At 43.7% G+C, this 26,668-nt stretch overlaps 2 protein-coding genes across 6 annotated transcripts in view; both read right to left on the reverse strand.

Annotated features, from left to right (window-relative positions):
• Nucleotides 1-1,878: 1,878 nt before the first annotated feature.
• LOC119032477 (myelin regulatory factor-like protein) lies at nucleotides 1,879-14,260 on the reverse strand. 2 transcript variants are annotated; one of them, XM_037121716.1, is made up of 24 exons: nucleotides 13,986-14,260; nucleotides 12,380-12,506; nucleotides 11,736-11,829; nucleotides 11,025-11,086; nucleotides 10,073-10,511; nucleotides 9,668-9,859; nucleotides 9,386-9,581; nucleotides 9,023-9,099; nucleotides 8,761-8,871; nucleotides 8,590-8,683; nucleotides 8,309-8,509; nucleotides 8,097-8,205; nucleotides 7,895-8,004; nucleotides 6,941-7,086; nucleotides 6,296-6,457; nucleotides 6,130-6,201; nucleotides 5,919-5,965; nucleotides 5,633-5,794; nucleotides 5,483-5,530; nucleotides 5,161-5,245; nucleotides 4,895-4,969; nucleotides 4,475-4,586; nucleotides 3,527-3,598; nucleotides 1,879-2,847 (listed from the first exon to the last, which is right to left on the reverse strand). In XM_037121716.1, exons 2-24 carry the CDS (start codon nucleotides 12,450-12,452, stop codon nucleotides 2,764-2,766), a joined length of 2,823 nt encoding a protein of 940 aa, XP_036977611.1. In that variant the 5' UTR covers nucleotides 12,453-12,506; nucleotides 13,986-14,260; the 3' UTR covers nucleotides 1,879-2,763. The 2 variants fall into 2 exon arrangements, with proteins under 2 accessions (XP_036977611.1, XP_036977609.1); XM_037121714.1 differs by having other exon boundaries at nucleotides 12,380-12,509.
• Nucleotides 14,261-18,263: 4,003 nt separating this feature from the next.
• LOC119032473 (leucine-rich repeat-containing G-protein coupled receptor 5-like) overlaps nucleotides 18,264-26,668 on the reverse strand; it is a 30,033-nt gene continuing 21,628 nt past the window's right edge. For 2 of the 4 annotated variants that reach the window (XM_037121708.1, XM_037121710.1), the window contains 12 exons: nucleotides 26,440-26,508; nucleotides 25,053-25,124; nucleotides 24,657-24,722; nucleotides 24,209-24,280; nucleotides 23,432-23,503; nucleotides 22,993-23,118; nucleotides 22,661-22,818; nucleotides 22,463-22,546; nucleotides 22,134-22,377; nucleotides 21,841-21,995; nucleotides 21,057-21,752; nucleotides 18,264-19,301 (listed from right to left, as the gene is read on the reverse strand). In XM_037121708.1, the coding sequence (XP_036977603.1) occupies nucleotides 19,219-19,301; nucleotides 21,057-21,752; nucleotides 21,841-21,995; nucleotides 22,134-22,377; nucleotides 22,463-22,546; nucleotides 22,661-22,818; nucleotides 22,993-23,118; nucleotides 23,432-23,503; nucleotides 24,209-24,280; nucleotides 24,657-24,722; nucleotides 25,053-25,124; nucleotides 26,440-26,508 (1,897 nt within the window). In that variant the 3' untranslated portion in view covers nucleotides 18,264-19,218. Of the gene's footprint in view, nucleotides 20,210-20,453; nucleotides 21,753-21,840; nucleotides 21,996-22,133; nucleotides 22,378-22,462; nucleotides 22,547-22,660; nucleotides 22,819-22,992; nucleotides 23,119-23,431; nucleotides 23,504-24,208; nucleotides 24,281-24,656; nucleotides 24,723-25,052; nucleotides 25,125-26,439; nucleotides 26,509-26,668 lie in introns of all 4 variants that reach the window. The other 2 variants (XR_005078914.1, XM_037121709.1) reach the window with 2 other exon arrangements.

Consider the following 26,668-nt stretch of genomic DNA (forward strand, 5'->3'; position numbering starts at 1 on the left):
GATGTAAATTCATCATTTTGCTTTATTCTCTTCTTCTGTGTTTGATGTTTTATTGAAGAAAACATCCAGATCTGAGTCCTCGAGCACAAACAGATAAAGTTAGACTTCTTTAGGATCTTCTCATAGATGTAAACTCTTTGACTGCTGAACTGGAACAAATACAAACGTCTGTAAGTAATCTGAATGCAAATCCTTGAATGAAATATACATTTGTGCTGAAGATGTTTATAATGAATTAAACTTGACAACAAATGATTCAGCTCTTTAACGTATCATTTCAATGTTTTTCTTTCAGTTCTGCACAGAGAAAAGCAGTTTCTGTAATATTTTATTGGACAAATGAAGTGAAATCTGCATTTATTACTGATAATCTTGATTTCTGTCACTGTCTCTATCTTAAGTTTTCCAAGAGAATACAAGTTTTCTGTTGTGAAATTAAAAAACAGAGAAAAAACATTTATTTTCAATGAAACTGTCCCAGCAGATCTTGGTCAGGATGTTCTCCTCTGATTTTAAAAACTGCTTTTATGTTTAGCAAAGACATCACGATGATAATAAAATTACACATGAAGTTAATTATGTGTCAGTTCAACACATCGAACAGAAGACAGTCAGTCAGACTCACCGTGTGCACGACGTCCATCTCTGTTTCCACTCCTGCAACGTTACCTTCCTCTCTGCAGCGGAGACGTTTGTCTCAGACACCTAATTAGTTTGGTGTTTCTGCTGCACCTCCTCCACCTGAATTAGTCATCAGTGTGTGTGTGTGTGTGTGTGTGTGTGTGTGTGTGTGTGTGTGTGTGTGTGTGTTTAAAGCTGAAGCAGTCCACATTAAGAAAACCATCTCTGTCTCCTAAACAATACAATAAATCCATCAAGTTTGTGCAGAAACTTCTCCTATTTTCTTAATAAATATTGTTGGGCACGTTATGTTCAAATATAGTGTTTTATACTAGTTATTAGTGTCATTACTGATATTTCCACCAAATATTACAACTATTATAAAGTGGAGGAGGCTGATATTGTTTCTCTGCTGACTATTAAACTTTTGCTATCATTCAAAACGTATTGATTATTGTAATTTTTCCTCTGTTCTGTGTTCAGCTGCAGTCAGAAAACAAAATGGAGGCCTGTGAGGTGACCTCATACCACAATGCTGCCATGCTACCTGGGTAGACATGACATGACAAAATTATCAGAATATTTTTTTCAAATGGGAAGATTCCCGTGAACCTGAAAAGTTGGAGCAAATGCAGCTACACAAGTTGCTGACATGACATCATATGGGGGTTCAGAATAAACATTATATTGATGGAAACAACTGTTAGCATGTTGTTTTAACGCTCTGAGCAAAACAACCTGATGTTGGCATCCATGTTGCTCCGAGGGACACAAACAAACACACCAAATTTGGAAGAATGACTTCCAAATTCAGGAAATACAACCAATCTGAGGAGCACCTGAATGCAGCGTTACTCCAAACTCACATGTCACAACACTGTGAGGACCGACCCGCACCGAGGGGACCGACCCGCACCGAGGGGACCGACCCGCACCGCGGGGACCGACCTGCACCGAGGGGACCGACCCGCACCGAGGGGACCGACCCGCACCGAGGGGACCGACCCGCACCGCGGGGACCGACCCGCACCGAGGGGACCGACCCGCACCGAGGGGACCGACCAGCACCGCGGGGACCGACCTGCACCGAGGGGACCGACCAGCACCGAGGGGACCGACCTGCACCGCGGGGACCGACCTGCACCGAGGGGACTGAAACACATTTTACCTTCAGATTGTGATTTTGGAATTAGGAGGCTGGAATCAGATTAACATGAAGGTCAAGGACCCCTCACACTATAAAACAGTCGAAGCAGCTTTAATGACATTTTTCAAACATTTTATTAACCTTGTTTTCATTTCATACAAAGCAGAGACGTCAGGATTCAGTCACGTTCAGTTCAGCTCATAGAAAAGATTCATTTCATTAGTTTCACACTCAGAAATGACATTTTATAGTAACTTAAACATTTTTGCCTTAGTCAGGCTCACATCTACATCTTAGAGCTCTTAAAATTAATATATTTATCAATAACAGAACAAGGGCTTTATTCTCAGATATACTCTAATTTTTTTCTTTATATTCTGACATTTCTTCCTCACAGGTGTAATCCTGTTCCTTCAGAATCAGATCAGTGCTTCGCAAATAAACGATATCAACAACTTAAAACCAAAAACAGCAAACTACTTAAGTTTTTAGCCACTTTTTATCTATCTTATTATTTAATTAAAACCTTTTTACCTCCACAAAGGTCACATACGTCTATTATACGTTCAGACAAACTCTGATTTTAGAAACAGTTAAAACGTTTCACTAGACAAAACAATAACTTAGTGTATATTTTCACTTCTAATTGTAATTCACTTTAATTTAAACATTTGCTTGGAAGTTAATTATTTTCTTGCTGGATGTCGATTACATGAATTAAGACCTGTCGTGTTGTTTCTCGTCTCTACGAGCTGAACTCTTCTTCTTCACAAAATAAAAGACAGTAAAAACTAAAACATAAAAAGGCAGATTTCATGCATCCGATCTGAACTTTCACTTTTTGCAAATCACGCAGTGCAATCTATCAACAACAGTGACGGACGGTTTATCTCGACAAAAACTTTTGGGGCTTTAGAAAACACAAAAGCAGAAGCGATGACGGTCGACATGTTTCTCTGATCGTCATCTTCATGTTGAACAATAATAAAAGTGTCTCAGCAGCGTCTGTAGAAGTGAAAGTGGTAGTCAGTGAAGAGCGCCCCCGCCAAGTTGTGGTCGGTACTGCAGTCTGCTTGACCCTGAAGAGAGACACGACAACAAACACTTCAATTATTTATGTTAGTGTCATAAATACTACAAAAATAAGGCAGTTATAGATCTGATCAATAAAGTGATCAATCTCCAGTAAATCAAAGTAGAAGAATCGTTTCCAAATGCAGCTTTACTCGTTATTAGTTCACTCATTATCTTTATCTTATATGAATGTATTTTAACTAATCAGCTCTTTACCTCATAAACATACAAATTAAGTCATTAGTTAACTCATTATCTTTATCATAATACATATAAATACACAGTGTTTATAAACAGTTATCTAGATTAAAACCCAAATATAAAATATACGTTAACAGTTAAAACATTCTCCCAGACTCACAGTTAACGATGTGATGGTGAGAAGAACTTTACGTGGCCAGTTTAAGATTAAAGTATCAAGTTGATGTTATTCTATTTATTTGTTTAATTGTTGACAAACTTCATGCTCAGATTCAAACCAACAAAATGTTCGTCTGTCTCCTGACATGAACGCAGAGAAGCAGACATGAATCTTCAAAAGAAACCGCATGAAAATATTAATTTCAGTGTGTTTATTCATGTTCAGCTTGAGTCTGCATGCAAGATATTCCAATAATTATAATAACAGAAGAATCCCTCACTTATAGATTAAATGACAAGAGAGATAAAATCCAGCGTTCTTACAGCGACTGTGGAGCGAAAGTGATACGAGCTGTGATAAAGACGAGACACGTGAAGAGGCCACTCGTGTTCTCCCTGCAGAGACGAACACACCAGAACACACGAGTCACATCGAGGATCAACCGACAGAAGACACAGTTAATAAAATCTGCTGATAAAACAAAGTATGAAAGTTTAAATGCAAACAGTTTGTCAGTTTGATCCTGAAACGTATTTGTGAAACCAAACTACAGTCGAGACATTTAGCTAGAAGGAAGACAGACAAATACGTCATGAAGATTAATGAAAATCAAACATTCAAACGTGTGTTGTGTCATAGGTGTCCTGTGTAGTGTAGAAGGTGTGTGTGTGTGTGTGTGTGTGTGTGTGTGTGTGTGTGTGTGTGTGTGTTGGTGTCCGTGTCCTGGATTAGTGTGAGCGCCGCTGTGATTAGCGTGCTGCCATCCTGATGTGAGGAAAACCCTGGCAGACATCCATTATTGATCAGTGTTTCCTCACACTGCTGCATTATTAACTGTAACTGAGTCAGTGGACTGGATCCTCAGTGACCCTCCAGCCAACACACACACACACACACACACACACACACACACACACACACACACACACACACAGAAACAATACACCTCTGTGATCTTTGTGAGCGTCCAGAAATCTCTATAATTTTCCTTTGGTTGAACATAAAACACATAAATCTACTTAAACTCAACGGTGGAAAGTAACCAAGTACATTTAGTGTTGTACTTAAGTTCAGTTTTCAGGTATTTCTGTGTGTTAATATGTATTTTCCTCAAAACAAACATTTATAAAGCTCTGAATTGAATACAGATAAAATGATCAGTTCTCAAACATTCTCACGAGTTAACAGAAGAAACAGTTAAATGTGGATATTAACGGAGATGTTTGTTTATATTAGAAATAAAACTGTAGAGCATCAGAATAAATCTTCACCTGTGTGTTTGAAGGGTATCTGATCCCAGTGATGGTGTTTATTTCCAGCCGAGCCGAGCAGGCGGCCGACTCATCGAAGCTGCACAGATGAACCACCAGCACCTCTGTAGAACTAGACGGGATAGAAGAAACCCATCAGAACATGTTTTGTTTACAGTTCTAGTGGTCCACAGAACAGTTCTGGAGCTTCACAGTAAAACAGAGTTGCAGCGTTCTGCTGAACAGCTGAAGCTGAGACTTGATTTAAAACATCAAACCACGAACATTTAAATCTCCAGAAGCCCCGAGATCCCAAACTGATTTTAAAATAAAAGCTCCAGAAATGTTTTTTAAGTGGGTTGCTCCTTTAAAACAAAAAGCTAATGTTGTTTATAAGAAATTAATATATTTCTTTTCACGTGTTTTATCGTCTGAACTCACTTCATGAGCAGCGTCATTCTCATGTTGACAGGAACAAACTGGCTGATGGGAACTCTGTAGACGTATCGACCTGGTCTGAAGGAAACACAGTGAGATCAGTCAGTCCTGTGGGAACACCTGAATATTTCTAATTGATCGTACGTTATTATTTCAAGTCTGTTAAGTTTTAAAAGTCCTTAAGAAAACAATGTTTTCACTGTTAGAAATGCTACAAGATGTTGTACATAACAAAACAAATCAGATTTGTCCCGTTTGTCTTCACTCACCCACATTCGTCTCTCACACAGTATTTACTGTCGATGACCTGCTGGTTCTCTTTTATTTTGAAAGAGTGGATGGTCGTGTTCGTCCCTGACAGAGAGACGAAGACAGAGACGAGTCAGGACGATGTTCCACACAAAATTATTTATATAACTGATGGTGACTTTACACTGAGCCAGAGAGGGAGAGTGGTATTTCCTGAATCGTGTGACGTGTAAAACTCGATACTGACGAGATGAGAAACTCATAAGTGTGTGTGTGTGTGTGTGTGTGTGTGTGTGTGTGTGTGTGTGTGTGTGTGTTGTAAAGCTACAGGTGAACACTCACAGTCTCTGGCACTTTTCAGTTTGTAATATAAACTTTGTCTTCTTATTTCTGTGGAACAAAAGAACACGTCAGAAATCAGCGTCACATGTTTGTGTTCTTATTTGAATATGAATATCTTTGATTCGTTGGACTGAGCTGAGCTGCTGTCACCTGTCAGGTTCGACTTCTCTGCTTCAGGCGGTCCGGTGGAGGTGATGTTGGAGTCAGCGCCGCCCCCCGCAGGTGGAGTGCAGCAGTACACCTGATCGCAGTACAGCAGGTCGCAGAAGTCCACGTCTGGAGGCCACGGACCGGGCTGAGTGGTCGGTGGGACTGGAGGAGAAAATGGCTTTAAAATGAGCTGTTTGAACATTTAATTTACCTTTTTTTGTCCTGGATTTTTTATCTTTATTTATGTTTTCATTAGCGTTAATTGGTGAGGTGAGCTGGAGGTTACCTGTGCTGCTCCAGGCTGTCGTCTGCAGAGGAACCAAGCTGCCGTTACTGAGAGACGGAAACAACACAGACACTGAGGTGATGGTGGAATTAAAGCTCCAGTTCATCAGTTATATTTGCAGAAAGTCGGACACCAGATACTCTGTTACGCTCAGATTGTTTTCTGACATCATGTTACGTTCACATTGTTTAGATAAAACTGTGGTTGTTACTTGTTGCCAGGGAAAGCGTCGTAGTCGTCCACCGTCAGGTTAACCAGGTACAGAGCGGTGATCGAGATGATGCTGCGAACACACAGCAAGAGTTTTGACCTTCTGTCTCTCAGTTTTAACGTATTATTTCAGTGGGGTACAAACAGGAAGTGACCTCATGTCTCACCAGAAAGCCATGATGGCCAGCAGGGCGAAGACGCTGACCTGCAAGGCTTTGTGCTGCAGACAGTGGCCGTACTTCTGACCGCAGCCGTCCTTCTGAACTTTAACACTCGTACAGACGTCGGGACTCGGCGCCGTCGATACGCTGCTGTGTTTCCTGGACTTCCTGTTGGAGGAAACACAGCGATTACATTTTATATACCATGCTGATATCATTCCAGTCTCGACAAGTGAGACCTTGAGCTCAGTCCGCTGTCCTTCAACCTGCTTCGTGGGATTCTGCTTCACTTCACCGCCTACATTTCCCACAATACCATTCAACAAGCCACAAACAAACTGGTGGAAACTGCAGCAGAGTTTGTGACTCTTCACAGCTTCATGTTTTCTGTCAGCTGCAGTTTATTCTGCTGCTCTTTAATCACCCACACAGCCGCCTTCGCAGACTCGGACGTCCTTGAACTGTGACACGCTGATAAAACAGTGATGCTGCTGTTACGTAACGCACCTTAACACACCTTTCTGACATTTAATCAGCAGGGCCGGCTTGTTATATATCCATCATTTGCTGAACATGATCACAAACTACAGCTGAAGAATAACTTGAACGTCAATATTTAACAGTATAAAACAGGTAAATGATTAAAAGTACCCGGTGGAGCGCAGGCTGCCAGTCAGGCTCTTTAGCTTCGCCAGTCGGCGGTTCCAGACCTCCAGCTCTTTAATTCGAGTCTCCAGGTTGTCGGTGAGCTTCGACAGCTGCTGCACCGCCCCGACGTTCTCCATGAAGATCTGCTCCTGGAGGACGGAGAGGAGGAGATACAAGGAAATGAACAGGCAGCAGTTCGATGAGAAGATATCACTGCTGATCAGACCATGTTGCTCTCTTACCTATATATAAAGACTAAACAATTAATGAATATAAAGATCGTAGGTTGGTCATGATTCTCCAAATCCATGATAGTCTTTTTTTAAACATCTGAACATCTGTGTGAACAGTTAATGTTACATCCGGATAACATTTACTTCACAAACACTTCTTATCAAAGATCGGAGCATTTTTCTAAAAACAGCTTGACTTGACAATTCAACAAAAAAATGAACAACAAAAGACAGAAATTCAGTTTGTCACAAAGTTCAGTTCCTATAATCCGTGCAGAGTGAACCCTCTTCACGAACAAATCAATAAAGGATCTCTGAAAAAGAAAAAACACAAACAACATGTCCGACGCTCTCCAAGTTTCTTCTGGTACCAGTCAGCTGATGGTCATCACACAGGAGAAGAGTCTGGAAGGGACGCTGCAGGCTAACGCTAAGCTAGCTGCAGGCTAACGCTAAGCTAGCTGCAGGCTAACGCTAAGCTAGCTGCAGGCTAACGCTAAGCTAGCTGTCTCACCTCTGACCTGTTTTTGGTTTAAAGTGACCATGCTTTTGCAGTTATATGATTACTGTAAGAAATCCTTTCGGTTTTAACTTTAATGTCTGATAATCTTAAAGTAACTTCTGCTTTTTATAGAAGCTGAATCTTAAATGTGACATATTTGAACGACATGAATCAATAAAATGGTCTGGAGGAGGAAGAGGAGGAGGAAGAGGAGGAGGTTACCTTGTCCACCATCAGGAAGTTATTAATCTTCTCTCCGTCAGAACAGCTGACGTCTCCGACCTCCCTCACTGCTGACGGCAGCAGCTCCTTCACCTCCTGAGCGATGATACCTGTAGATCACATCAGTTTCACTCTCACCTGGTATGATAAATAAACCACAGTGACGACACGTCATTAACACTTTGGTGATGCGGTCCGTCACCTGTCTGGTGCGTCTGGTCGATCCCCATGCTGGAAGCGAACTCCGGTTTATAATCAAACTCGACGATTCTCATCTGAGTGATTCTCTTCAGCTGCTGCTCCGAGTCGACCTGGCGGACAGACAGACGAGCGCTTTCAGAAGAATCAGAAAACTAAACTTGAACTGATAACTGAGATGTTTCGTGGCGTTCCAGTGACACGTCATCATCTCACCTCCTGTATGTTTTCCTTTGCGCGGCAGTCTGACGGCTGCATGACGGCGCCCATCACCTTGGCGTTTCCACAGACGACTAACGCCTCATCAGGCGAGTCGGTGTTGATGCCCACTCGGCCCTGACAGACGACGGCGTCCTGCAGCGCCCCACGCTGCCACATGGTGTCCCCGTCCATCTCAAACTGACCAGGGTTGGACGCCTGCAGGGAGGACATGCTGCTGAGACGCTTTTATAAATAAAATCTAACATCTGTGTCTGAGTGTTTTTAATCGTCGTTACCCTGACGATGATTCTCTCCGACACCAGAGCTGTGAGGAGGAAGGTTTCCTCTCCTGCCACGGCAGCGTACAGACCGACCACCATCTGAAAGTATCTACACACACACACACACACACACAGTTAGCATGTAGCTCTGACCATCGCTCATTCATTCATTAGTCACTCCCTCACCTCTGGTCGGGGTTGGGTTTCCCTTTTTTCCTCATGTTGTTGGCCGTCGTCTCTGAGAAGTGAAGTCGGCAGAGCGTCACCTTGGTGATTTTGCCGCTGGGCAGGCTGACCCTGGAGGAACAGCATTCAGTGGTTCAACCTTTGTGCTTTTACAACTTTTTAAAATGTGTTGCACAGAAAAAAAAACTGAACACAAGATCTGCTGGTGCGATGAATCACATGAGACAGAATATGCACAGCAGGTGAAACTGAAACTATCTACCTGACGGGGTTGAAGGGCTTCTTGCTGCGGTCGGGCTGCGACTGCTCGATGGTCACCTGGTGGCTCGGAGATTCCAGCTGTGAGGACGAGACAAACAGGTATCACACGGAGGAAATACTGTTGACATCGACTCCACGTGCAAACAACAATAATTTCTAACATTTTAGAGAAAGTATCTTGTACATGCTGCAGTAAGTGAGCTTTGTCTGGTCCGACTGAGACTTCTGTGTTAGTCATGAAGTAGCTTCAATGCTAAGTCTTCCTAGCCTAGCAATCTAGACATGTCCTGGACCAATCTCTTGTCAAACACTGTGATTGTTTGCCACTGAGTATAGACAGAAGGTTTGAGAGTCTCGTGCGCACCTTGATCCCGAACACTTTAATCAGGAAGTGGTCGACCGGCTGCGGTCCGCTTGGCGTTCTGACGTACTGCGGCTCTGCAGCCACGCCGATGTGAACGGTGACCTGGAAGTGATTCTTCTTCTGGCAGACGAAGGCCTCGTCAGCCGCAGAGAAGACGAAGCCTTTATCTGTGTCGACGTGGTAGGCAGGAGGAGACCTGGAAACACAGAAGAAGAGCTGATTGGACCTGGTTCGGGTGCAGGTGTTCTCTCAACAACACTGATCAGCTGGTTCTATACTCACAGTGTCTGGTAGCTGCTGTTGTACAAAGCGCTCCAATGTTCTGGCGTGTATTGATCCCAAGTCAGCAGCTGGTAGGATCCTGAGCTCAGTCCGCCACAACCCACTCCGTTCCCGACTTCACTGCAGGAGGCCTCGATTCCTGCTGACGGCTCCTCAGACTCAGATCTCCTCCTCTTTTTACTGTCTGCAGAGCTGCAGAAGGATGAAGACAAAGCATTCAGTGTTCAGAGTCACCATTTTGACATTACATCCTCTAATTTACTGAAAGAGTTTTTAAATGTAACAAGCAGCTCTGTAGGTCACTCAGCCAACCAACCAACCAGCAACAAACCAAACAAACAACCAGCCAACCAGCGATTTAATAAAGACTCAAAGTCACAAAACTGGTGCTGAATGTGGACTTACAAGGTGTGCAGCGTGGAGGCGGAGCCCATCAGACAGGTTGAAGAGGGTGTGGTTGTACCGTGGATCAGGCCCGGGCCGGTGCAGGGGGAGGTGTAACTGTTTGAGGGTCGATGTGGTGAGGACTGAGGTGTTGGAGGAGTGTACGCCTGCGAGCAGCCGTCTGGATTCAGGTAATGTGTGTGTTCAGGTGACTGGAGTGTGTGCTGGTGCAGGGCGGCAGGTGGGGCAGGTGGGGCAGGTGGGGCAGGTGACGTCCCAGACTTGATGTAAGTGTTGGTGAGGCCCAGACTGCGCAGCTGGTCGTGGGTCAGCGGCTCATGGTGGGCGGAGCCTCGATCCTTATAGCGACAGGACAAGGAGAGGGCGGGACGCTGTGTCGGCTGGAACACTTCCTGGTTGGTCTGCTGATTGGACCAATAGGGCGGCTCGTAGTGGAAGTCTACCAATCAGAGAAATACAGCATATCAGCCAACGTTGATTGTTGATTATTGATTTGTTTTATTGTTTTCTTTTACTCTGTTTCTCTCATATTTAGCTCCTTTTGGTGTAAAACAATCAAATAAAATATGTGACAACTGGCTTTTAAATACTGTAAATAAAATCATCCAATAAATACACTTTATCAGCACTATCCACAGTCCGGGTGGTGTGACTGCTATGTCACCGGGCATCTAAATCTTACAAACAAACTAAAGAGTACAAAACAATCACATTAAAGTGCTGATGAAGCTAACGGATGCTAACGGAGCTAACGCTGGTTGCTGCAGCACAGTTTACAACAGCCTCAGAAGACGGAGGCGAGTTTGATGAAGGGAATGCAGCACCAACCTGAAGCTAGCAGGGATAGCATACCGAGCTAACGGCTGCTAACAACATTCAGCGAGGAGCATGTAGCGATTAAAAACACCTGAACAGTGATTTTAAATGAATGTGTCGGAGCTGTGAACAGAACCTGGTATCTGTGCAGGTGAACAGGCCTCCGAGCTCGAGTCAGGAGGAGACTCAGGGAGCATGCTGGGAAAAAAAAACAACACAAAACATACAGAGAGGTTAACATGTCACAGTGAGGCGTCACCTGTAGTTTACCTGCAGAATGTGTCGCTCAGGTGGATCCTGTGATCCATATTACCAGAATTTTAAAGAAATACATCGATGTACATTTATTACAACAGTGACGAAGGCGCCAGATAAAAATATGGAGGATGTGACCTTGGTGTCACACAGAGAAGCTGTTTACAACCCAGCTGATAACCAACTGGGTCAAAGCTGTTTGTGTGTGTGTGTGTGTGTGTGTGTGTGTGTGTGTGTGTGTGTTAGGTAACAGTATGTGTGTCCAGGAATGCTGCTGGCACCGTGACTATTACTGTGTTTTTCTATTTGTTTTCTTAATTCACGTGTGTTTTATAATTTATATTTTATATAGATAATACTGGCAGTGACGGGAAGTAACTCAGTGCTTGTTCTTGAGTATTTACATTATGTGCAACTTTTTACTTTTACTAAAGAAAATGTTGAGCTTCTTCTGACCACATTAGTTACTAGTTGTGACTGGATTGAACGATGACATCGTATTGCTGGCTGATCAATAATCAATCACAGAGGACAATGATGTCATACTGAAACTGTGTGTGTGTGTGTGTGTGTGTGTGTGTGTGAGTCTCACAAGCTGCTGGGGTCCATGTCGTTACTGAGGTACTGCTCCAGGATGCTCGTATCCACGGCGACAGAACTGTCCAACACACCGCTCACATCCTGACCTGCACACACACACACACACACACACACACACACACACACACACACACACACACACATTAGAGTGTGTGTATAATCATGATGTCATGAAAAAAAAAGGTCCAGTGGGTCGTCCTGCTCAAAGCCTACAAGAGGTATCTTTATGACCCCTTCAGGTACCAACCAGTACCAGAACCTTGTCACAGAGCTCTTCACTGAACGTCTCCAGGACTGTTATATCTTCCACTACAGTCATGAACCCTTCTAGGATTTTCCTTGACAACGCTGGAACGTCACATGAAACTTCAGTCCAACTTTATCCAAGAGTCCCTTTCAAAGAACCACCTGCCCCTGACGGTCCACTCTGAGAACCAGCTGAGCGACTCTTGGACCAAAGTACCACCAGAATGTTCTGATGGACTCTCAGTGGTCACTACGCCCTCATTAAAACATGTAACTATCTTAATGAAGCTGTTAAAACTCAGCGTGTGGTTCTGTCTGCTGAGGTTCTGTCTGCTGAGGTTCTGTCTGCTGAGGTTCTGTCTGCTGAGGTTCTGATGTGTGGCAGCTCACCGCTGAAGAACTGCTGCAGCGCCTCGTTCTCTCCCAGAACCTGGACCGGCAGCCGGCCTCCTCCGGGCTCCATGCTGCCCAGCGGGGCAGCGCTGCAGCCGGGGAGGGTCGAGGGACGAGGAGGGTCCTGCTGGAGACCAACACCGAACGGATCAGTACACAGAACTTTTACTTTATACGTTACTATTACTTTACTTTATATACTTCATAACCTCGAACACAACTCAGAGTATTAGTTACTTTTAAACCAGTGATGTTCACTCAGTCCTCAGTTATGATTGTACAGGTAACTAAGTAGATTACAGGTGTAAAACATACTTAAGTAAAATTACAGACTTAAAAAAATTATCAGTTCCTTAAAAAACAACTTAATTACAGTAACTAGAGTAACTGTGATCACTTCTGATCCTGAACATTACCGCCGGCAACCATGATGTTACTGCGACCCAAAGAGTTGAGTGTTAAATAAACAGATAAATCAAACACACATAATAAAAGTAATGCAGTATTTCTCATTTATTTTAACTGATTTAATTTACTGTTAACTGGTTTAAACTCTCCGTCAGCTTCAGTGAACGTTCTCCACTTTGAATGATGTTGGAAACATTCGGGGAGGATTTAAGAACAAAAGTCGTTTCAAGACGTTTTAACGCAGAAATGTTTCATATTATTGTTTAATTCACTTTACGGTGGCGTCACCTGTGAACCTGAGCATCATCACATATAAGTCAAACATGTAGTTTGGCACCTGAAACGTCTCTGATTCACGTTTGCAGAATTAATGTTCAGATGTTTTTAGGCAGAAATAAAATCTTCTTAATTCACTCAGACCCAGTGACACACGTATATATTTATACCTACACGTCCCTTCATTGATTATTGATTGTTGACATTGATTATTCAAATAGACGCTTTTGCTTAACAGCAAAAAATCTGTAAAAATCATTATTTCTGCACTGTGGTATTAATATTATTTTATTAAAGTGAGAGATCAGAGCAGGTCTGGTCACATCTGGTCACATCTGGTCACATCTGGTCACGTCGGGTCACATCTGGTCACATCTGGTCACGTCTGGTCACCGGCTCCGTCTCCGACATCATCGGGTTTAAATCTTGGTGAAAAACTTAATTTCTTGTATTTGTTTCTTTCAGTTTGTGTGAATCCAACAGCAAAGTAAACAACAACGTACAAAATACTCAATAACAAATCTCCTATGTGTCATTTCTTAAAGTAGTCGAGTGATTTTATGTACAGATTAGGAGTCCGGTGGTTCCCAGCCTGAGGTCCAGGCCCCTCTGAGGGGTCGCCAGATAAATCTGAGCGGTCATCAGATGATTTAAGACTCACTGAACACATGTTGTTGTGCTCCAAAGTGTCTCAGAGAAAATAAAACTCGACATCATCTCAATAAGTCAACATGTCTGGAGGTCTTTAAGACGCCGGGGTGTTTTATTTTGAAAAACCAATTAAAGCAGATGCATTTTTCTACTTTTATTAAATATTTTTTCCTGACGTTTAACTCGTCTTAAGGAGTCGATCTCTTCTGGCTTCGGAGCTCAGACCTGCTCAACACAAACCGCAGCGGACATGTTTGTTCAAACGCACCTGTCTTGTCTCTCCAAGATGGCCGCCAGTGGCTCAGCGGTGATCTGTGAGTGTATCCGAGCTGCTCGTCCCTCAGGTACAATCCATCTGTGAGGGCGGATTCAGAGTCCGACGGTACACACGGTCCCTCTGGAGCGGGTCAGCTCTTCTTCTGTGGTTTCAGTCTGGAGCGATATTCCCCTTTAGGTTCTTCTTCTTCTTCTTGATGTTTGTGGCGTCTGCGGATCGTCTCTCTGTCTCTGCTCAGCTGAACTTTGAGCTTTGAACAGGAAACAGACGTTCACACGCACCTGACGCAGGCCTGCAGCACACCTGTGTGTAGGTGTACGTGCGTGTGTGTGTGTGTGTGTGTGTGTGTGTGTGTGATGAGGCCATAAACCAGGCAGTGATTTTACTGGAAGTACACACACACACACTCTGTCTCCTGTTGGCAGCAACCTTTTGCAGCCAGACAGGAGACGATTGGACCAATCAGTGAGCTCGGCTATCGGACCAATCAGATGCAGGCGCTATCCGATAATTCCCAGACGCTCACGATAAAATAACCGAGAACTTAAACCAACATTTTTATGCAAAGAAAAGCTTGATATGCAAAATATATATCAGGTTCAACTTGAGTAGAAGTTTGATGTTCTGAGCGTTTGTTGTTCTTCTTCTTCTCTGTTTTTTTTTTGATGCTCACAAAACAACTTCAATAACAACTGATTCCATTATTGTCCCGATATTTATCACGCATCAATATATTTCATGTGTTTTTGCCTCTCTCGATATATTAAAACTTCACTATGACAACGCAGCGTTGCAGTGGTGGAAAATAAGTATTATACTTATTCTAATTACTTGAGGTTTTTTTTATTTTATGCTTCTTTATACTTGTACTTTATTGTGATTAAGAGACAAATGTTGGATGTTAGTTACTTTGCAGATCGAGGTTTCACATCGACACGCTGATTGTCAGTCAAAAAACGGTTTAAATGTGTTTAATTTTTAACAAGAAATGCTTTTTATACAGACGATCATACGTAATAATGATCCAGATATACATGCTGATTTTAATCTGGTGACAGTTTAACTTTTTGTGACTTTAACTCATTGTGTAAAGTCAGAATCGCTTTTATTGCTTTTATAAGTTAGTTTAGTTGGTTTACACATACGAGGAATTTGCTGCAGTCTGTAGGTGGAAAACTACAAACTAGAATAAAACTATATAAATACAGATACAAAGTGACAGACAGAAGAATTTTGAATGAGCAAATACGTCTCAAATGAGTCGTTAATCATGAATCATTAAACAACAATCGTCATTAATCACAAAAATATCATAATAATATTTACTCTCCAGTCTAATTATATATTATCATGCTAACAGAAACATTAGCTTAGCCACAGTTATATAACATATAAAGTGACTCCCTTCTCATTCTGAACTGTGTTTCATATATTAATATAAATATAAAGTAATTCACACTTTTCCAAAGAACTGACAGCTGTTTGTTTGTGTTTGTCTGTGATGCTGATGTCTGTGTCCAGGTTAGTAAGTTACCTGATTAACACCTGGTGTTTAGAACAAGACACGTTGGAAAAGTTTGTGGACTTGTAGTGATTTCAGAGCTGCTGATTGATGATGTTGTTTGAATCTGCAGAACATGCTGTGTCATCATCCGGCCAGCAGGGGGCAGTGATGAGCTTTACAGAGCCGCTGAGTCGACTTCACTTCCTTTAATCTTTACTGACACGATTTATAATGAAGCTGTCACCAAACTATAATTACCTGATGTGGAATTGGTTATATTTTTATGTTTTACTGAGCGACAGTGTCAAATACGATTAAATAATGAATAAAAAAATAATAAATAATGTGAGTGAATCCTCCTGTTTGTCCAGCAGGTGGAGCTACAGGACATTTAATATGTGGAGGATAAAATTCTCCATCACAAGTTAAAGTCCTGTTCAGATCCGACTTCACTAAAAGAACACGTATCTAATCAACGTTAAGACGTCTCCGGTGACTGATTAATAGGTTTAATATTGATTGTCTCCTCAGATCAGGAGGAGAGGAGGACTTTATATCATCAGGAGGAGGAGAGGAGGACTTTATATCCTCAGGAGGAGGAGAGGAGGACTTTATATCATCAGGAGGAGGAGAGGAGGACTTTATATCCTCAGGAGGAGGAGAGGAGGACTTTATATCATCAGGAGGAGGAGAGGAGAACTTTATATCCTCAGGAGGAGGAGAGGAGGACTTTATAAATCTGTGTAGAAATCTTAAAATAAAACGTGCAGAACTTGCCTTAGAAACATCACGTTTTAAGGTTTATTCAGAATGAAATTAATCTAGTGACAGTTGTCTGTATATCTATCCATGAGAACACTGCAAACAGGAAGTGCTAACAGCTGACTCTGCTAAAGTTTTAAGGGAGTTTCAGAGTTATAATATATATTTTTGGTTTCTGATTTCCCATCCACTTCGATTTGGGTGAACTGTTCCTTTAAGGTTTGAGAAAACAATGGTTAAAAAATCAAAACAATGACAATGAGTTTTATTTTCGACCGGCTCGTCCATCTTGATGTCGCCTCTACTTCCTGTTGGTTCACCAGAATAAAACAACAGATTTTAATTTAACTCCTGGCACACGAGACGTCTTTAAAACAGCTTGTAGATTTTTTTTAATGTCAGGAAATGAAATAATAATGCTTCGTTTTACGAGCCCGTAAAATGCAAACAATTTGCTACGTCTCTTGGACAGAACTTTGCGATCTGGTGCTAATTATACAGAGAGCTTTACGAGCTGTTTGTTGATTTCCAGATGAGTTTCTTCAAAGAGTCGCTCCGTTACAAAAACCTTCCTGAGATCTTTAAAATGTTATTTTAGGCGGACGCGGTGAGATTTATATGAATGGTTTGTTCTTTGTGTTTGGATGAGCGCTGTGACCTCTGACCTCTCCGCGACGGAAACATGAAAATCATTTCTGTTTCACAACAACTCTCCCGTCCTCGTCTTATCTCGTCGGCGTCACACGCTCACACACTCCATTGTCTTTCTTATCTGGACTGTGGTTCTTATCGCTGACCCGGAGCCCAGATTACACCAACAACAAGCGTCACCGTGCCAACCAGCGTCATTTTAATCATCCATTCACATATTATATATAAAAAAACCCCCAAACATTTCATGGTTCCAGCCGCACAAACGTGTTGCTTTTCCTTTTAATTATCTTTAACGGCGTTGAGGTTTCTGGACCGAACAGAATGTTTTGCTGCAGTTTTCCTACAGAACCGTTCAACATCCTGCTTCATGTGAAAGTCTGTCAGAAGGAACTTACACTGACATAAAATCAGCCGTGACTCACAGTTCTGGTTCTTCAGTATTTGTTCTGGGTAATTGTGCGACGGCCTCAGTTTGAATCCGGCGTGACTCACCTCGGCTTCATCGTGTCTTCTGTCAGATCGTCTTACAGGAGCAGAGATTCAACATCGAACATGCGTCACGATCAGCGATGTGTCGACTTTAAACTCACTGATGGAGGAAACATTAAAGTTTGTTGTGCAACAAGAAACAACAAGAACTCTGACGGAACCAGAACTCTCCAACAGCTGATCCTGGTTTCTAATCACCGTCTGCACAGGTGACCTTCTCAATACTAAACCCAATATCTGCTCTGATACTTGTCACAGCACTGAAATCAACAAAAAAGAATCTCCTCACGTGTGCAGAACCTGCCTCAGAAACATCACGATTTAAGAGTTTCTTGAGTATCATATTAATCCAGTGATAGTTGTCTGTTCATAAATGAGTATGCTGCTAAGAGGGATGACCAATAGATAATTCTGCAAAGTTTTAATGGCATTTTAGTGTTTTTTTTTCCTTGTTTCGCTGTTTTAAATAATGTCTCCAGCTACTTTAGCTGTTTAGTAGAATTCTGCAACTAAAGCTACACTTTACATCATCAGGAGGAGAGGATGAGCTTCTTCTTCCACTTCTTTTATAAAATCTGACAACATAAACCCTCAAATAAGAAAATGACCCATGTGCGTCTGAAGCTAACGTAGCTCTCACAGACGCTCATCGACGATCCTAAAAATATCTGTGTGTTCGTCATCCAAACCTCGAGACGCGTCGTCGTCTCTGCTGATGTGGAACGATGACTTCACGACAACGCCGACCTCTCAGCGGTTGATGCTGCTGTGGATCATTGTGTACTCAATCATGTTCAAACTGTTTTAGTCCAAATGAGTCACAGCACACACACACACACACACACACACACACTCCTCGGAGCAGTTACAGCCACGTCGTTGTTTTATTTACATCACAAACTCTGGAAGCTGAAATAACAGAAAACATTCAAATATTTTACAAAAGTTTACAACACGGAGAGAAAACGAGTCGTTACAGCTTCAAAAGAGCTTCTTGTGTTTTTTACTTGTAGAGATTTTCAAGTGCTGATCGAAAAACTGTCACACACGGCGGACACTCAAACAATCAATGCTTTCATTTATTTCATGTTTCCATGGCTGCTGATGTGGGCGGGGCCATAAAAACAGGCCCCTCCCCCTGACAACCGATATATAACGAATTCAAAATGCAGCACGGTACAAAAAAAAAAAAGTACAAACACAAATTCACCAAAATGTTTTATCCAAATTAAAAAAAAATCTTATTTCAAAATCTACTTTTTCCGGAGCTTTCTATGACATCACACGTCTTCCTCATTGGCTGTGGTTTGCTCAGTCGTCATGGAGACGGACCAGTCGCTGCAGACTCTGATGAGGGCTGTGAGATGTGGCTGACAGCTGCACCAGTAAGTCGACCCTGAGCTAAGATTTTATTTGATTTTGTTTTTTTGCTCTCATGCTCGTCAGACTCGTGCAGGAGACAAACTTTTACATTTTTACAACAACAAAAACAACTAAAACACAGAGAGCGTGTTGAGACCAGCCGTCACTCTGAGTCGTTTCATGTGTCTGACCTCAAGAGAACAAACAGGATATTTAAGAGTAAAATTACCCAGATAATCTGTGTTGTGCGGCCGACTTCAGCTGGCTAACTTCCTGTTTAGCGCCCAGCTAACTTTCACAGAAACACTGTTTTAACACTTCTGACACGATGTTAGCTGACAGTGCAAAGGGACCTCGTGTCGCTGTAATTACAGTTTGACCGCTCACGACACCTGCCGCTCTTCCTGGAGGCGTGACTGGAAAAAACTCATTACTTCCAACTGCTTCATGACGTCAACAATGTGAAGGCGCCGCACTCTGGACCTCTGAACACGGGACGTCTGAGACGGATCCGTCGTCCAACTCATGGAGACGTTCTGTAAATAAAACCGGATCTGGATTCGATCTGATGTCAAACACAGTTCTCACAGGCTAACAATAGAAACAGGATTGTCACAGTAGCTTGTATTTACAACAATATGTACACATTTACTGTACACACACACACACACACACACACACACACACACACACACACACTTAGTCTTTAACAGCTGGAAAAACATGAAAATGTTTTCGTGTTCTGTTGCTTCATTTTTGGGTCAGAAAACAAGTTTTAATTTCATGAAGTTCAGCTCATCGTTTGTTTCATCTACAGTTTTTGAGAGGCACCGTTTTATGTTTTATGTATGAAACTGAGATAAAAGACGTATTTTCAGTTGGCGGCTGGTATTTTATCAGCACGCTGGAGTCTTGTGATGTCTGAATACTTCCTGTGTCGACGTCTGCGATGCACAATTCAGAAACTCTTGAGAGATAAACACAAGTATTCAGCAGAAAACCCTCCAATTAATGTTGAGTTTTGATGTTTTCATGGGAAAGAGAAAACTTTATCGATATCACAGATAAAGACGACGAGCTTCTGGACGTCGTTCAGCAGCGAGAACACGAGCTGCTCCTGTTTGTCCTCCGATTCCTGTTCTCAGTTTCTGGGATCAACTCTGTGACAAAACTCACACAGACGCTGCAGATTTCACACACACTCGCAAAAACATATTCGCTGTGGACACACACACACACACACACACACACACACACACACACACACACACACACAATGCTCAGCAGCGTTTGGTGGAACATTTGGTTGTATGGTTGGTAATACGATGCTGTAAATCGTGTCGTATTTCAAAATAAAAGCTGCTGACTGCTCACAAAGCCTCTGTGTGTGTGTGTGTGTGTGTGTGTGTGTGTGTGTGTGTGTGTGTGTGTGTGTGTGTGTGTCCTCCAGCATGAAGTCTTGGATCGACCAATCAGAAGAAATAATAAAAACAAAAGCTGGTAGAGTCACAAAGACAAACAAAGAGAGAGTTGGACTCAAACCGGCGGTGTGAACTGTACATGGTGAACACCTTCACCGTCCTCTGCTACATCTGCTACCACAACATCCCATCAGTCTGCACTGCAGTGTGTGTGTGTGTGTGTGTGTGTGTGTGTGTGTGTGTGAGGTCTAAAGGTCCATGACTCACCTGCCAAAAGTTCTGTCAGCGCCTCCTAAATAAAATCATCAGCTGGAGATGTGAAGTTTGTCCTGAGGGTGGCGCTACAATAAGAGTCACGTGGTCTTAAAATATATAAATATCTCCAGTTTGTTTGTTGTTTCAGTATGTGTAAGAGTGAAACTTTAAAGGGACGATCGATAAAGATGGTGTTTCAACATTTGTAAGAGTTAAACGACTAGATTCTTTGTGGCTGCTGAGCGTCGAGTCCCAGACATCTGGAGCTGTGACGTGTTGGGATCTGGTGTAAAGAAGATGGCTGCCAACATCTGTTTCAACATTTGTAAGCGTCACACCACTTGAATTTGTTTTGACAAGATGGCGGCTGAGCGAGAGACCACTGTGTTCTTTTAATCCTGAAACCACTGGATGACTGTTTCCTGTCTCCTCCCCTTCACAATAAAAGCAAAATAAACTCTTAAAGACCCCTGACTGAATCTGACCAATCAGTTCAACTCATCTGACTTTTGGCAGGTGAGAACACAGACTGTGTGTGTGTGTGTGTGTGTGTGTGTGTGTGTGTGTCAGTCTAATGATGAGGAACAACAAACGCCACTGAGTGTCGCCTCTCACTCCTTCCTCCTCCTCTTGTCTCCTCCTCTTCCTCCTTCGTGGCTCCGACGGCCACCAGCGCCTGCGTCGAGTCACACGACTGTTTCTCTGCGTCCTCATCGTACGTTGAATCCATCATGTTCAGCTTCGACCTTCCTCCTCCTCCTTCTCCTCCTCCTCCTCTGCCGAGTCTGGTCACCCCCGCGGCCCCGCAGGTGCGTTTGGCGAGCGCAGCGAGCTCTTGCCGTGCGAGCGGGTTGAAGAGGATGTAGAGCAGCGGGTTGACGCAGGCCGGCAGCGGCGCCACCAGCAGCAGAACCCCCTTCGCTGCCTCTGGGCCGGCGGCGGGGAGACGCAGCAGGGAGGAGAAGGAGAGGAAGGCGACGGGGAGGTAGAGGAGGCAGTCAGAGAAGAGCAGCCAGGCGACATGTCGAGTCAACGCCACCTCCTCTTCAGCGGCAGGAGGAGCTTTGTTGGCGCGACAGTAGAGGCGAGTGTAGGCGACCGTCATCAGGAGGAAACACAGCGAGTCGAGGAGCACGAGGGAGACCGTGAAGGCCAGCGAGGAGGAGGAGGAGGAGGAGGAGGAGGAAGGCAGCGGCAGACAGAGGGAGGTGCTGCTGTGTCCGGCCACCAGGGGGGGCAGCGTGACGGCGAGGCCCAGCAGGAAACACAGACAAACGGCGAGATGGACGGACAGCGGCGACGAGGGGCGACCTGGAGAGAGAGGAGAGCGAAGAGGAGGTCATGAAGTCATGACCCGGAATACTTTTCTGTCTGTGTGTGTGTTCAGATATTTTCACACCGTTGTGTCCGTCAGCTTTGTGGCGGCGTGTGGCGGCGGCGAGGCATCGCTCCAGAGCTGCGACGGTGAGCAGGAAGAGGCTGGTCTGCGACGCAAATACACACAGGAAGCCGCTGAGTCGACACAGGAAGCTGCTCTCCCACCTCGCCCCGTACCTGCAACAGGAAGTGATGAAGTCCAACAACTGGTTTACCCAACAGCTGAGTGACTTTTATTCTGAAAGTCTTGAACAATTGATGTTTTCAGACGTTACTTTTATTCACCGGAAACAGAAGTTCAGTCTGTGTTTTTACCTCCAGAAGCTTCCATATGTCCACGCATCCACCGCCGCCAACCAGCCACTCCACACTCCCATCAGGCCGTTCACCAGAGCCAGCAGACCAATCAGCAGCTTGGGTGGCGTCACGGAGGAGGCTGAAGAAAAGAAAACCGACAGGACGACCAGGCTGTTGCTGACCAATGAGAGCGCTGCGATGAGCCACACCCCTCCACGGATCAACCAGCTGCCGAGCAGGTGGAGGCACGGGCGGAACGGACCTGGAGGAGGACAGAATCGGGTTTAATCAACACGCCGTCACCTGTCAGCTGTGTTTAACCATCGCTGTTAACTCGTGAGTGTCACCTGGCGCCGGGCTGCAGTGGACCGAGTGTTGAAGTTTGGGTTCATCTTCAAACTCCAGCAGAAAATCCTCCCAGTCCTGATCGACTGCAGACACACAGACAGGACGTCAGAGACTTTTATTTTGAAATATCAACTCAAAGCATAATATTCATCAGTGTGACAGCAGCGTTCACGTCTGAGGGTTTGTGTTCGTGTCACCTTGACTGGAGAGGACGGAGTTTTCCCTCCCTGTAGAGTCTGCTGCCTCCTCTCTCTCCCAGGATGAAGCTCCTCCTCCTCCTCCTCCTCCTCCTCCTCCTCTCCTCTCACAGGAGACGAAGGCGCAGCACTGGAAGGCGTAGGGAAGCTCCATCACCCTGAACACCAACAAACACAAACCTCCTTTAACATCATCAGTGTTTCAGTCCAAACACGCTGAGATGAATCCACTTTACTACACCTGCTCTTCACTGGAATGTCCCTTTATGTGTGTGTGTGTGTGTGTGTGTGTGTGTGTGTGTGTGTGTGTGTGTGTGTGTGTGTGTGCTCACCTGACTCTGGGCAGGTCCTCTCGGGGTATCAACTCCATCAGCTCTGCGTTTCCAGCCAGTCGCAGGTGAGTTAAACTCTGCAGGCCAATCAGAGGCAGAGACGACAGCTGATTGGACGAGAGGTCACTGCAGAGCGAGAGAGAGGATCAGGGGATTCCAGGTTGTTTCAAGGATGTTTCCATGACTTTCCAAAACTATATCACAAAGCTGAACAGTGCCAAAAAGTAACTAAGTACATGAAACACCAACATGTCCCACAGTACGGTGGCCTGGAGGGTCAAAACACAACGACATTTCACAAAACTGTATTTTTGTGTTCAGAGCGATGTTGTGCTTTGTGTTTTGACCTTCAGGGCCACGGTAAATATTTCCCACAAACACTGGAACCAATCGTGTTGTCACGTGACGAGGCGATGATGAGGTTGTCATGGTTACTCACAGTTTGGTCAGAGCGGGCAGAGCAGAGAAAGAGTTCGACCTCACTGACGACAACCGGTTCCACGATAAGTCACTGCAGAGACACACACACAGGGGGGCAGTGAGGGGCGTCGAACCAGCAACCTTCTGTGTGCATTCAGAGTTCATTTAATCTGTCAGTGACCTCTGAGTGCCGACGTGAGGTGGACGCATGTTAGCTGGGATTAAAACCCAAACATCACGGGTTCTCACCTCACAGCCAGGCTTTGTTTCTAATCCCAGAGTGTGTGTGTGTGTTAGTGTGTGTGTGTGTGTGTTAGTGTGTGTGTGTGTGTGATAATACTCTTATTTCTTTAAGACGATAATAAAACGAGTCATAAAGTTCACAGACGTGAGACAGAGAGAGGAACAAACGTTACAGCTGATTAACTTTTATTATAACCTCTCAGATTATAACTGAAGTGATAATCCAAACCAAATGTGTCGTTTGTGCTTTATTTTATATTTCTGACATTTATTTGTTTGATGTTGCTAATAAGCAAAAAAAAACCTGATAAATCATGTTGGATTGTAACAGATTACAGAATCTAAAGTCGTAAAAACGACCAGTTTACAACAACATTAATCAAGAATTATAATCCAGTAATATAATAATTCAGTCGTGTCAGTCGCAGTACTTGTTTCTTGGCGCTGGTCCAAAATCTGTCATCACACCTGTCGACCAATCAACACTCAGACCACTTGCATCTGTGTGTGTGTGTGTGTGTGTGTGTGTGTGTGTGTGTGTGTGTGTTCTTACAGAGAGCGCAGTGACATCAGACCGTGGAAGGTGTTCTCCTCCAGTTCCTCAATCTCGTTATGGTGCAGATCACTGCAACACACACACACACACACACACACACACACACACACACATACGCACACACACACACACACACACACACACACACGCTCTGAATGTTTCCATTACATCACGTTTATCAATCTGTTTTGCAGCACACAGTTCACTGTTGGAGGGATCTGATTGGTTGAACATGGACCACAACAGTGATAATTATTCCCATAATTCACAGCTGGCTGTACTTTACTGGTTGCTATGGTAACCCTTAAGCATACAGTGACAGTGAGGCCGATTAGATATCTGTGTGTTCGAGGCTTTTCAAAGGTCTGAATAATAAAAAAAACAAAAAACATTTTAAATAACATAAACATTTAAATAAATAACATTTTTATATAATAACACTCACATCTTCTGAACGCTCTCACAGCCGGAGAAACTGGGAAGAGTCCGGATGTGATTATAGGAGAGATCACTGCAGAGAGAGAGCGTCAGACGTCACCGCGGCTCAAACATCCAAAAGACACTGAACGCATCACAGTGCAGCTCGTCAACAGGAGCTCACAGCAAAATATATTATAAGTTTATAAGTTTATTATAAGTTTATCATCACTAGACGTTCAACTCTTAAATCAACTCCCACCACATGGACTGTCACCACATTCTGTTCAGACGTTCGTGTTCCCTTCAGGATCGATCCTAACAACTATGGTGAAGCTGTGACATCATCAGGTCAGCCTAATCTAATTGGTCATTATCGTCTCCGTCAGCATCGTTCGCTCCTCAGGTTTATATTTGGACTCACAGCAGCTGAAGGTTTTGAAGCTGTTCACACACTGAACCGGGCAGAGAGGTGATCCGAGCTCCTGTGATAGTCCTACACACACACACACACACACACACACACACACACACACAGAAAACAGACGTGTCAGATGTGTTCATCATTCACTGTGGTACATATCATGATACTTTTAGATCAATTATGATGTGTTCAGGTGCACCAAAGCTGTAATCCATAGTACTATGTTGCATTCAGGGACAGTTAAAAGGAATCACAGTGTTCAGTTGCACTAAGGTTGTACTACTGTGTGTTTGGGTGCATTTGGAAAACATAATTGTGTGTTGAAGTGTGTCGAAAGTCTGTTAATTTGTACTATGGTGCATTCAGGAACGCTCAATAGTGTTAAGGTGAATTATAGTGTGTTGATGTGAATTAGAGGTGTAATATATGGTACTATGGTGTGTTTAGGTACATTTAAACAGCATTATGGTGTGTTCAGGTGTTTCACTATTGTACTAGGTTGAACTACGGTGTGTTCAAGTGCAATGTAGAGTGTTCAGGAAGAATGAAATTGATATTATATGAATCTATCTATGAATGAATTAATGTAATTCAAAGTACGTTGCATTCAGGAGCATTTCAGAAGCTTTGTGTTGTGTTCAGGAGCATTAAAGTTGTATTATGATGTTCTCAGTTGAACAATGGTGCGTTCAGGTGCCTTCCAAGTGCAGATTATAATGTATGATGATGTGTTCAGGTGACTGTTTGGGAACACTTAAACAGTTACACGGTGCGTTCAACTGCATCAAAACTGCAGTATTGCACCGTACTGTGATGTGTTCAGGTAACCCTGGTGTGTTCAGGTGATTTTAAGAACATTATGATGACTTTAGGTGCATTTAATAATATTAAACTCTCCTAAACTGTTTTCTGAAGGCTAACTTGAAGCTAGCGGTGCAACAAACTCTCCAAGTTTCTCCTGGACTTCATGTTTCCAGTCGTGACGGACGTGGAGGCGAACAGAGAAGAAGAATGTCTGACAGTTTGTTTAGTTTTGATTTTCACCTACTGGTTCAGTGTGAGGTGACGGCTAAACACACGGAGCTTCCATAAATGAGCTTAAATGGAAAAACTACGAGAAAATAAACACGGTGAAGGTGTTTATTATGACGGGCAGAACCGGGTCACAACAACGAGGACGGAGCGGGTTTTAATTTCAGGCCGAGCTGCAGAAAAATAAAGTCACAGTCCGTCATATGGAACAAAAACTGCAGCGGATTAACAACGGCACACACTGGTGTCGACTACAACAGCAAACACACTCGCACACAAGGCATTCCTCTGTGTGTGTGTGTGTGTGTGTGTGTGTGTGTGTGTGTGTGTGTGTGTGTGTGTGTGTGTGTCTTACAGGCTCTCCAGGCTCTTGGTTCCTGTCAGATCTGGAAACTCGGTGAGATCTGTGGCTCCGTTCAGAGAGCTGAAAACACACAGAGAGAGTTTGTGTTCGCGTCTCGCTGACAGACGCAGCGTCGTGTCGAGGAGGCGTTTACATTCTTTGTGTAATCAGCGTTTGATTTAATGAGGCGGCGGCTAATTACTGAGTCAGCAGAGTCGGACGGACTTCTGGTTTCAGTCTG

The sequence above is a fragment of the Acanthopagrus latus genome, chromosome 14 (genome assembly GCF_904848185.1).
Source record: "Acanthopagrus latus isolate v.2019 chromosome 14, fAcaLat1.1, whole genome shotgun sequence".
Lineage (NCBI taxonomy): Eukaryota > Metazoa > Chordata > Actinopteri > Spariformes > Sparidae > Acanthopagrus > Acanthopagrus latus.